Source organism: Sarcophilus harrisii, chromosome 4, assembly GCF_902635505.1.
Source record: "Sarcophilus harrisii chromosome 4, mSarHar1.11, whole genome shotgun sequence".
NCBI lineage: Eukaryota > Metazoa > Chordata > Mammalia > Dasyuromorphia > Dasyuridae > Sarcophilus > Sarcophilus harrisii.
The window spans coordinates 361,427,862-361,440,612 of NC_045429.1; the positions used below are offsets into that span (position 1 = coordinate 361,427,862).

The 12,751-nt window shown below is 36.3% G+C and overlaps 1 protein-coding gene across 1 annotated transcript in view; it reads right to left on the reverse strand.

Moving 5' to 3' along the window:
* The window catches only part of SPTA1 (spectrin alpha, erythrocytic 1), a 103,695-nt gene that overhangs the window by 59,294 nt on the left and 31,650 nt on the right, over positions 1–12,751 (reverse strand). The window contains exons 19-24 of the mRNA XM_031966830.1: positions 10,086–10,178; positions 8,252–8,386; positions 3,998–4,149; positions 2,996–3,182; positions 2,546–2,647; positions 1,255–1,346 (exon numbers count right to left, since the gene is read on the reverse strand). Coding sequence (XP_031822690.1) covers positions 1,255–1,346; positions 2,546–2,647; positions 2,996–3,182; positions 3,998–4,149; positions 8,252–8,386; positions 10,086–10,178 — 761 coding nt within the window. The remainder of the gene's footprint in view (positions 1–1,254; positions 1,347–2,545; positions 2,648–2,995; positions 3,183–3,997; positions 4,150–8,251; positions 8,387–10,085; positions 10,179–12,751) is intronic.

Consider the following 12,751-nt stretch of genomic DNA (forward strand, 5'->3'; position numbering starts at 1 on the left):
CCACCTTGAACCTCAACTTCATCATTTGTAATATGAAAATAATAATGTTCATATGGTTATAAGGAGTATATGAGATGATAGTATATTCACAGTGCTTTGTAAGCCACATAATATTATGCTCTTTTTTTATTATTGTTATGAATTAAATGACATCTTTATCAATCACTTAGCACAGTGACACATGATAATGGAATTTAATAAATGCTTCTTTCTTTTTGTTTCTCCTTCACCTTATCATTATTTCTGTTATTATTATCATTAGCTGTTATTATTGTTGCTAAAATAAGGGCACTTGATTAATGTAATGATTTCTGCTTTCTGCTTTAACATTGTGATTTTATGATTCTCTCCTCTCTGGTCATAGAGTTCACTGTCCTCCTTATCTCAGAGTGTCTCCTTGAATGCCACCATCACACTCTTTTTTAAGAGTCTTCTCTTTATAGAACACTGTGTTAGGCACAAGGGATAGAAAAATACATAAAATATAGTTTCCTAGGTTTGAGCACGTTACAGCCGATTCAGCAATATGAATAGATAGATTAAATGATAAGATAGATGAGGGGAGAGTAAAACAGAAAAAAAAATATATATATATATATATATATTCAGATCTGTGCCAGATTAGATAGAGATACAGATAGATAAATAGATAATGAGAGAGAAACAGACATATATATGCATGTATGTGTATATATATATATATATATATATATATTAGATAGATATAGATATATGATGAAACAGATTATATATGGATATATATATATACACACACACACATATATCCATGACATATTAGATAGATAAATATTATATAATAATTAATAGTGAAATTAGTGTGTACTGAATGCCCATTGAGTATTGCAGACTAAAAATACTAGTTGTGTGGACACTGTGTCCACAGTATCCTGTAGCAATATGGGATCAAGAATAAATAAAAACAAATGAATCCAATGTCTGAAATAATTGTAAGAGCCCTTAAAATGAGTGATTTCTTTCCCATTTCCCCTTGGCTTAAAGATAGCTACAAAGCCAGTATGGTATCTGGCATCCTCTGCTGGTAGCTTCCTGAATAGACAATTGACTTTCAGCTTTCCCTCTTTATTTTTTCCTCTTCCCTGAGACTAATGGGTCTCAGAGAAAAAAAGGAAACTAAAAGTTGAACAAGTGCTGCTAAGAAGGGAATATCTTAGGAATAGTTTCCTTTTAGAGTCCCCAGTCAGTGCTATTTTCAGAATTAAATGGAATCCTTACCTGTGGAACATTTGGACAGCATGGGCACTGCCCAACAGCAGGCGCTGTTCCTCTGCGAGTCTCTGCAGAGAATCCCAACGGGTATTTAACTCCTAAGGGAGGGGAGACAAAACTATATTGCAGTTCAATCCTGTGAAATTTGAGCTGGAAAATAAATACGGTTTGTTTTGTGTTTTTATGTCAAAGAGGGTATATAGAAGAAGAGGGTCTGATTACTAATTTCTCATGGTTTTCTCTTCTAAAATCAGAATCCTGAATCAATTCTGTGTTTGATTCTCTCCTTTATTATGAAGGAATTTTCCCTTCCCGTGGAAGTTGGAGAAGTTTCTTCTAATTCCTCCTAGACATCATTTGATTGCAGAGCTAAGCTAAAATTCTGGGGGAATTTGCTGACCCTGTATTTAAGGCACTCAACTATAAATCTCAGAAAAATATATGGGAAAATATTGTTTGTTATAGGTAGAGTTCAATATTTTACCTTGAAAGAAATTCTAAATCTCTCCAAAGCAAGGAAATAAATGGATATTCCCTCTAGGAAATAGGTAGATTTTTCTCCATTCTTTCTACAAATATGCAGAAGGTTATTTTCCACAGCTTTATAACAACTCAAGTAGCCAGCCAAAGAATCAAATTATGTCTTTATGATTTTATTCTGAACACTGATCCCAGTCAATTAATTTTCTATTTAACCTTTCTTTCTCTACCATCCTCGCTTCAAAACCCAAAACAAAATGTACCCTTTCCAACACGTCTTTCTTGATTAACATAGTCCCATTTGGATCATTTACCTTAGATTTATGGCCTATATTTGCATCTTCTATATCTGCATACTTTAGTGAGTGTCCTTAAATCACATCAGGTATGTATACTCAATATGTTCAAAAATGATCAATCAGGCTATGGTCTTCTTGAAGGCAAGGCCTCTAAGTATTTGTCATTGGCACAGTGGATGCTTGATAAACTTTTGAGAATTTACTTGAGTAAATCTAAGTTAGCAATGGAGAAGTCAAAAATGGATTGGGCTTCACCTTGCTTATCCTGAAATGAGTCCTAGTCCTGCCCACTATCATCATCCCAGTCATCATCAAAGCTAATGAGATCTTGCCACCAGCCAGTGCTACTCTAGCTCCAAGCTGGGCCTCCACACTCCTCATTCCCTTAATTGTCCTTTACACAATGAAACTGAGTGAGGTGGGGAGAATAAGGCACACAAAAGCCTGCTCTGGGATGAGACAGGAAAAAGAGCAGGCAAGAAACCAAGGATCAGTAATGAGAGGGTGACATTATTCACCTGCTGGACTTCAGCTCCTTGTGGAGTCAAAAGGTCTTCCAATCGAAGATCATCAGCTACTTTGTTAATGTCCCTTAGTCGAGGTTCATTGGACTTCAGATCCTGGAAGAATGAATGAAACAAAGAATGAGAATATGAGGTACCCAAGATATATGGAATTGTTTTTAGTTTTCCTTTTCCAAGAGTATACACCATGTGTAGACTCCCCTCTGGGGGGAAGGGAAGAAAAAGGGAGAGAGAGAGACAGAGAGAGAGAGAGAGAGAGAGAGAGAGAGAGAGAGAGAGAGAGGAGAGAAGGAGGAAAAGAAGGAGGGGAGGAGGAGGACAATGAGCTAATCGGAATGAAATAAATGGTCTATATATTCTTGTGTTGACAATGCTATAAAATGAATAGAGGACAATAGGAAGCCTGGGAAAGATTGCACAGTATAAATGTTGGTCTCTATTCACCGTCTGGAAGTCATCAAACTTTTTCTGCAGCTCATGGACATCTTCCAATTCTACCCCAGTATTCTCTGCCTTCTTCTCTCGGATCCAGTCCAACATGTCTCCAGCCTCATAAGCTAGCAGAAACTCCTTGTATCGCTGTAATAGACGGCGTCTACGTTCCTCTGCCCGCTCCAGGAGAGAATGATACCTGGGGAAGGAGAGCAAAAAAGGGGGAGGGGGAGTGTTGGAAGAGAGAAGCATCATCAAAGAAAAAGACAGGAAAAAAACGATTTGAGAAAGGAAGAGGAGAGAGGAGAGAAAGAGGAACCAAAGGAGAGAAAAGACAAAAAGGGGATGAGAGAAAGGAGAAGAAATAGAAAGGAATAAATGACCAGTGTGTAATTAACTGACATTTATATAGTATTATATATATATATATATATATATATATACATATATATATTCAAAGTACATTACATAAGTAATCTCATCTCACTAACACTTCAGGTGTGAAACTATATTACTGATATTATCACCATCTTAATGAGGAGGAATCTAAAACTCAAAGAAATGAAATTATTAATCCAAAGACACTCAACTGGTAGAAGAAATGAGTTTTGAACCTGGAATTCTTAGGACTTAGCCCAACAATTTAACCACTATCAATGATTCTTTATTACCTTAGACCTCCCTCAAAACATACCCACAATTCTCCCTCACTCCAAATTAAACTGCTGTGGATATCAATTCTATCTTGTGTTGTTCACCAAATACCTTTGTGCCACCTGGAAGCATCTTTGAGAATAGGGCCTGTTTTGACTTTTAATTTTTATCCCTCGCATTTAACACAAATTTTTTGACATGTAATAAATAGTCAATAAATGTTTTGTTTGCTTTAATTCATTTTAAAAAAATATATCCCAGGGTGGTATATCACTAGACTCAGGCTAGGCACATTAGATATAGGTATGGATTTATTTATGCATACTTTCTCATCCTTTCTCTCAATCCCTCAAGTCTTACTGGTTCTCAATTTGCTCCTGGCGCTGGACAATGTCACTTGGCTGTTCTCGTCGCCGCCGCTCTGGCCTGGGAAGCTCATCCCAGGCCAATCTCCTGACATACACAGCTGGTACAAAGCCTTGGTGATCATCAGCTTCTACCTTCCACCAGTCCTGGAAGGATAACAAAATCCCACACATGGCTTTTAACAAAAGTGGTCAAATGGGACATAACTGGAGAGCATCCCAGTCTCTAGATACAGGCAGAATCTATTAGCCAGGGTAAGCAGAATACAGTTGAGCATTTGCTTAATTTTTTCCCATTTTTTGAAGAGCTCCGGAGGGGATTGGATGGAACACAATAGAATCATAGAATTTCTGAGTTTAAATGGAATGTTTACATTTCCACTTGAGTAGTAATCTTGTTCACAGCATTGACAAGTGGTCTTCAAGCATCCACTTGAAGACCTCAAGCAATGAAAAAAATTATTACCTTCTGAGGCATCCTCTTCTATTTTATATAGCTTTAATTCTTAGAAAAGCATTTTTTCTTTATATTAGGCCTATTGATTCTACAATATATACACATGGTTCCTTATTCTCCCTTTTTGGGTATTAGAAAAGGTTTAATGCCAATTTTGTATGAGAACCCTATTGATGCTTAAAGATTGCCATGTTTCCCCTGAATTTTACCTTCTTTTGGTTCAATAGTCTCAGTTCCTTTTATTTCACAGTTTGATGTCCACTTATCATCCCGGTGATAATTATTCAAATATAGTCTAGCTTGTCAACGTGTCCATTTGGGAGGGGCATTAATGTCCATATGTGGCTTTTCAGTTAATGTCTATTTGTGGCTTAAGCACCTGGAAACCCTAAACCCTCAGGCACCCTAAATCTTTCAGGAATAAGATAGATCTGTTGTCAGATCCTAGAGAGAGTTCCCCACAAAACTGGGCAAACTTTTTCATAAAAATGTCAAAATCCACGAGGTAAGGCATTAGGCTGGACTTCCTGACACCTAAGAGTTATGAGATTGATGATATCACTAGGATGAGAGACAAAGGAAAACATCATCAACCAGATACTTTTCCATTATCTCCAATACCCTGAGAAAACGTGGGCTACTCTGTCTTTACACCTGTGTGAATACCTTCTGGAATGGTCCTACTCTGATGCCCAGAATTTAACTTTTACTTGATAAATTAATCTGTTTCCTTAAGGAAAGTGCTATAAACTGTAGGCTCTTATGCACATAAAATATTTGTGTGGTCAATTGACTCATCTCCTTTGTTTGGAAGAAAAGGAAAATCACTTGTCTAAGGCCATTTAACTGATTAATGACAGAGCTCAAATTAGAACTTAGGTCTTATGACTTTAATTGTAGGTCTCTTTCTAGGTTCATGGGACCTATATCCACTATTTAAATTTAGCTAAGGACCAATGGTTCAAATTTATAAAACAAAAAAATGCTTTCTTTGCAATAAAACCACAAAGTAGATAGAGCAACTTTTACTATCCCCATTTCATGAATGAGGGACTGAGACTCAGAAAGGTTAAGGAAATGTCAAGAGTCCCTCAGCAAATAGGAAAGGTAGGATGTGAACCCAAGTGTCCTGGCTCTAACTCCAGTGCTCTTCCTTTCAAAGCACACTGTCTTCTTGGTAAGTCCCAGATTCTTCCGTTCCCCTTCCCTCCCAGAAATTTGTGAAGATGAATATCAGTTATGAAAGCTTTTTAAGAATAAGCAGGAATAGCAACTAGCAAGATATATCATTGGTATAAGATAATAGGGAAAGAGATGGAGGTAGGAACAAGGAAAATCCTTTTGCTAAGTCAGATTAATAATTTATAGTCTAAGAGAGTTGCCTAAGCATGAACCAGGTTAAAATATAATTGGGAAATGTTTGACAAACTAAATTAAAATATAAAACAAATAATGTTAATTTGTGGTTTTTGAAGTTAACACAGGCCATAGGGATCCATTTCTCTTTGAGTTTGACACCATTGACCTAGAACTCTAAAAAATTAACTGATCTGTCTAGGGTTATACAATCACTATGTTTCAGTAGTGAGACTTAAACCTGTCATCCTACAATATTCCCTAACCTAATCTATTTATTTAGTATTATGCCAAACTCCCAAGAAACTATTTTATGAACTAGAAAAAATAACAACAAAATTCATCTGTAGGAATAAAAGGTCAAGAATTTCAAAGGAATTAATGAAAAGAAAAGCAAATGAAGGTGGCCTAGCTGTACTAGATCTAAAATTATATTATAAAGCAGCAGACATCAAAACCATTTGGTACTGGCTAAGAAATAGAGAAGTTGATCAGTAGAACAGGTTAGGTTCACAAAATAAAATCGCCAATGACTCTAACAATCTAGTATTTGACAAACCCAAAGGCTCTACCTTTTGGGATAAGAATCCCACTATTTGGGATAAGAATGACACTATTTGAACTTCTGGGAAAATTGAAAACTAGTATAGCAGAAAGTAGGCATAGACCCACACCTAACACTGTATACTAAGATGAGGTTGAAGTGGGTTCATGATCTAGACATAAAGAATGATACTATAAATAATATAGAAGAACATAGGAGAGTTTACCTCTCAGATTTGGGGAGGAGGAAGTAATTTGTGACCAAAGAAGAACTAGAGATCATTATTGATCATAAAATAGATAATTTTGATTATATCAAATTAAAAAGCCTTTATATAAACAAAACTAATGTAAACAAGATTAGAAGGAAAGCAACAAACTGGGAAAACATTTTCATAGTTAAAGGTTCTGATAAAGGCCTCATTTCCAAAATATATAGAGAATTGACTCTAATTTATAAGAAATCAAGCCATTCTCCAATTGATAAATGGTCAAAGGATATAAACAATTTTCAGATGAAGAAATTGAAACTATTTGTAGCCACATGAAAAGGTGCTCCAAATCACTATTGATCAGAGAAATGCAAATTAAGATAGCTGAGATACCACTACACACCTGTCAAATTGGCTAAGATGACAGGAAAAAATAATGACAAATGTTGGAGGAGATGTGGGAAAACTGGAAAACTGATACATTGCTGGTGGAACTGTGAACAAATTCAACCATTCTGGAGAGCGATTTGGAACTATGCTCAAAAAGTTATCAAACTGTGCATACCCTTTGATCCAACAATGTTTCTACTGAGATTATATCCCAAAGAGATCTTAAAGGAGGGAAAGGGACCCATATGTGCAAAAATGTTTGTGGCAGCCCTTCTTATAGTGGCGAGACACTGGAAACCGAGGGAATGCCCATCAGTTGGAGAATGGATGAATATATGAGTGTTATGGAATATTATTTTTCTGTAAGAAACGACCAGCAGGATGATTTCAGAGAGAACATGAACTGATGCTAAATGAAATGAGCAGAACCAGGAGATCATTATACATGGGAACAAGAATAAACAACAATCAATTCTGATGGAAGTGGCTCTCTTCAATATTGAGATGATTCAAACCAGTTCCAATTGTGCAGTGCTGAAAAGAGCCATTTATACCCAGAGAGAGAACCATGGGAACAGTGTGGAACACAACATAGCATTCTCACTCTCTCTGTTGTTATTTGCTTGCATTTTGTTTTCTTTCTCAGTTTTTCTTTTTCTTCCTTCTTGATATGATTATTTTTTGTGCAACAAGATAACTGTATAAATATGTATACATATATTGGATCTAACATGTATTTCAACATATTTAATATGTATTGAAAACCTGCCAGCTAGGGGAGAGGGTAGGGGGAGGGAGGGGAAAATTTGGAACAAAAGGTTATGCAAGGATCAATGTTGGAAAAATTACCTATGCATATGTTTTGTAAATAAAAAAGCTTTATTAAAAAAATTAAAAAATTAAAAAAAATAAAAAACAAAAAACCTATGCCATTCTGGGGAACACCATTTCCCCAACTATTACAATATACTTACAATCTTTTGAAAGAAAATACAAGATAAATATATCATTTATCATTGTATTGTACCATTGAACTGTCAGACTCATTTCTTGAAAGGATATCAGGCTAGGGAAGATGAAGAACTGGAATAAAATGTAAAATCTTTAAGCAATTACCTGTTGCTCCTTACCATCCAACATTGCACTATTGGAAAACAGACACATGAAAGGAGATAAAGGGAGAAGGAGACTGGAAAAGAGAACATTGGAGGACACAAAATTCACCAGCTGAACTGGTGACAGAGGCACCCTAAGATCTGAAATTAGAAGAGATGAGGGTTAAGCATCTCACCTTGTTGATAGAGCTGAGGAGAGTTAATACATCATCTTTCTTCATGGTGACTTCTCTGGGGCTCCTGGCCTGGAAATCATATAAAGCTATGACCCGTTCTTCCAGAGCAGCCCCTTCCAAAGGTGCAACTTGTTGCTAAATGGGATCCAAAGTTAAAGAAGTTTGTCAAAAAATGCCTCAAATCAACAAATATTTATTCAGTGCCTAATATAAATAAAACTCTGTGTTAAACATAAAAAAACTCCAGCATATAATGACAAAAACAAGAAACAATTACTTCTCCTAAAGATCTTTTATTTTAATGTTCCCCTACTACACAGACCTAGTCAGTCTTAAGACCAATTCTTTTACTTTCATTCAATTTGTCTCATCAAGATCCAATACCCTTTTCTCCATACCAATAGCAAGCAATGTAATATAGAACTGAGGTCATCAATACATTTCTCTCTTCTTGATCTTCTGGGAATGGCATAAAGTCACATGTTGATCAAATAATCACATGTATTTGCAAAGTAAGATTAGACTTTTATTTTATTTGCAAAGTAGGATTAAACTTTTAATTAGTTGTTACTAACATGGGAGTCAACAGAAAATTCCAACAGTAACAGTGACAGGAATTCTAAATTTCTAATAGTTGTTTTGTGGTAACAGGATAAATGGTAAAGAACTCATCTCTACCCCCTTATCATCTCAACTTTCTCCCCTCATCATCCTCCCTTGACTTTTAAATTAGCAAATTCAAGAACTCTGGATCCTCAGCTTTGGGGTGGAGAGGGAATAGGACATGGGTTGTCTGAAGGAAGGAGAGGTGGTTCATGTCTAAGATGAAAAAACTTGAGAAGATAAGGCAAGCATTTAAAAATATATATATATATATATATATATATATATATACATTTTTTACACATTTCTTTTTCTTATGATGAGAGACTTTCCATTTTCTACTTTCCCCAGGCAGCTAAGCACTGAGAATACAAGTGGGAATAGGAACTGTTCTATTGAACAACCATGTCCCTACTCTCCTTAACAGTACTCTTCAAAATGAACCTTTTTCCAAACTTCCCTGCCTCACTCTATTTGTAGCAATCATACAATTGTTATATCTTCTTAGTGCATCTTTTTATGATGCAAAGGATATAAATTTAAACATTTCTATTCAAACTCCATAGCACAGGGCACAGATTTGGGCACATAATCAGTGCTGGCTGACTCATTTTGGCTTGTTTGTCTCTCAGTCTGTTTCTTATGTCTATTTTCTTTGAGTTCCCATCTCTCCCATTAGACACTAAGTTTCCCAAAGGCAGGGATTGTATTATTTCCTTTCCCTGAACAAAGCAGGAGCTATTGAATGAAATATAGAAGCTCAGAGTTGAAACCAACTTCAGAAACCAGCTAGTTCAACCCCCACCTGAACTAAATCTGATCTGCAATATCCTTAGGAAGAAGTTATATCCAGTTTATCTTAAGAGGCTTCTTGATATAGAACCTCAATATTTTCAGAGAAAGCCCATCCCACTTGGGAAACAATTTTAAGTAATGTTGTCCTTATATTACTGGGTCTAAATTTGCCGCAATTTCTATCCACTTGTCTTGGTTCTGTCCTCTGGGGTTGAATACCATGGAATTAATATAATTCTTCCATAAGGCAGCTTTTTGGATACTTGAAGGCAGAGGACATTCTTTTCCCTTGGCCCCCATTCAGGTTGATGAGTTACAATGGCATTTGGTAACAGCTGCTCTGTTCATAGTGAGAAATAGGACCCAGTAGTGAATAGCACCTATTTTGCTTGTTGATAGGATATCAGTTCCCTAGCATCCCTCACCTCTTACTCACCTGGCATGCCTCTGCCTGCTCCCTCAGAGCCTGCATGCTGGTTCCAAAGGCATTAAGATCTACCAGGAAGGCTTCATGCTTCTTCAGAAGAGCCTAGAAATGAAGGAAAGTGGTCAAAGAGAGTCAAGGAGCAAACAAGACATTCAGGGGCCAGAGAAGGCTAGAGTGCCAAAGTGCAGCCTTGACAAGTGCTCCCCTCTCTGGTTCATAGTTACTTCTTATATATAAGAGGGTCATTGGGCTAGGTTCAATCCAATCCATTCCAATAGGCATTTATTAAACACCTATTACAGACATGGCATTGCGTTAAGTGTTGTCACTTTCAGATTCTTTGGAACCCCACTTTGTATTTATTGGCAAAGATACTGGAGTGATTTACCATTTCCTTCATTAACTCGTTTTACTGATGAGGAAACTAAGATAAACAGGATTAAGTGACTTGCCCAAGGTCACATAGTTAGTAAGTATCTGAAACCAGATATGAACTAAGGAAGATGAGTCTTCCTGACTCCAGGTCTGGCACTTTATATTGCTTCCCCTTGTTTCCTATTGTGTTAGGTACCGGGGATAAAAAGATAAACACAAAACAACCTCTTGGGGAGATGTATCAAATCTAACTATAAAAGCCTATGCTTATCTGGCTTAATTTCTATAGATTGGATTTCTATTTTTATTGACATAGGGACCATGTAAATGAGCTATTTTCCCCTGCTAGCAATGGAAATCCACATTCCTTCTGTGATTTACAGACCTAGAAAATATCTTCAAAAACTGATTTAAGGTCTAACACAGGACTTGATCTCAGGTTTTCCTGGCTCCGAGGTTTGCTTTCTTCCTACCACATCACACTGCCTCCATCCTGAGGAAGGAGCCTTAACAGTTAAGCAGGGGTTTCTAATTAATGATCCCATGACCTTGTTGGATTTTGGTTTTATTTTTTAATAATATTTTGATAACTGTATTTCAATATAGAGGGTTTCCTTCGTAAACCCATATTTTATTTCAAAAACATTATTTTGGGAGGGGGGCGGTGTCCATAAAATTCATTAGACTTCTAAAAAGGGTCCTTGGCATACAAAAAAATTTCATTGTGAATTAATGAGGGAGAATCAGAAAAGAAAAGCCTCCCTAGAGGTGGTAATGAATAAGCTGATATTTGAATGAAACTCAGAATTTTCTAAGGTCTCTACCAATCCTAATTAATGATCTTATGATTCTGTGTCTACCTAACCCTGGCAAAATGTTGGAATCACCTTAAGATTTGAGTCTCCTTATTATCTCCATAAAAAAAGTGTTAAGGTGCTTGCTGTCCACAAGCTTAGTTGGGAATTCATACCAAAGAAGCTTTGAGAGTTTATAATGGCTCTAGAGGACAAATACTCTGCAGCGATGTGAGAAAGATCAGACAAGGAAAGTAAACTGATTTCATACCAAAATCTTTCTAATGAAAAATGGGGTATATGCAAATCTTTCCAAAGTTTAGCTCCTTTGTGGATCTATGGAACAGAAATGTAGGCTGGCATTAGCTTATGGAATAAGAGTTGAGGTTATTCTTACAATTGCCCAGTAACTTACAGGGTAGTTTTATATATTTACTGTGGAACAGCTCCAATTACCCTTCCTCTAACCCTGGTTAGAGGTTATTACTCAACACTACTGCCATCCTAAGGGAAAGAAACACCCCATTAGCAACATAATCCTTAGATGGCAAGGACTTCTAGAAGTCATTGTTTCAGTTTGAACTCAAAGTAGCTGTTCAAATTGTGGGAAGAGAGCAAGATTTGGAAGCAGATGATCTGGCTTGGAATTCGGGCTCTGTCACTAACTGTCTAAGAGACCTTGGCCTCCATTTCTCCTTCTGTAAAAAAACATTGGTTAGATTCAATGACTCTTAGAATCTCTTCCATAGCTGCATCTATGATGAAGTAGGAGCAGACATATTTCCCAGAAGCAGAGATAAGTGGTATACTTGAGATAGTCCTAGATTTAACTTGACCTAAATTCATATCATCTCTCCAGACTCTTACAAGTCATGAGACTATGGGCAAATCATTTCCTTCTCCTAGCCTTATCTATAAAAGATGGTACTAAAAGCACCTGGGGGCAGGTAGGTGATGTAGTGGATAGAGCACTGGACCTGAAGTCAAGAAGAACCAAGTTCAAATTTGACCTTAGATACTTCTTATCTGTGTGATCCTGGGAAAGTCACTCTTTTAACCACTGGAAAAGAAAATGGAAAAAACATTTTGGTAGCTTTGCAAAAAAAAAAAAAATCTCAGCAAATCTTAACAAAAAAAAAAATAGATCTCAGGACAAGCCAAACGTTACTAAAATGACTAACTAGCAACAATAATAGCTCATAGAGATTCGCTGTAAAGGTACATATAAAATAATATATGTAAACTGCCTTAAAAACTTTAAGGCTATTTATTTAAAATTAAGATACCATTACTTGTATATAGCTTAGATTTAAATAATTTTTGTTGTTGTTCAGTCCATTCAGTTATGTGGGATTTGATTGGCAGAAGTATTGAAGTGGTTTATAATTTTCTTCTCCTGCTTATATTACAGATGAGGAAATGAAGCAAACAGGTTAAAGTGGTTTGCTTAGGGTCACACAGCTAGTTAAGTGTTTGAGGTCAAATTTGAACTCAGGAAGATGTCTC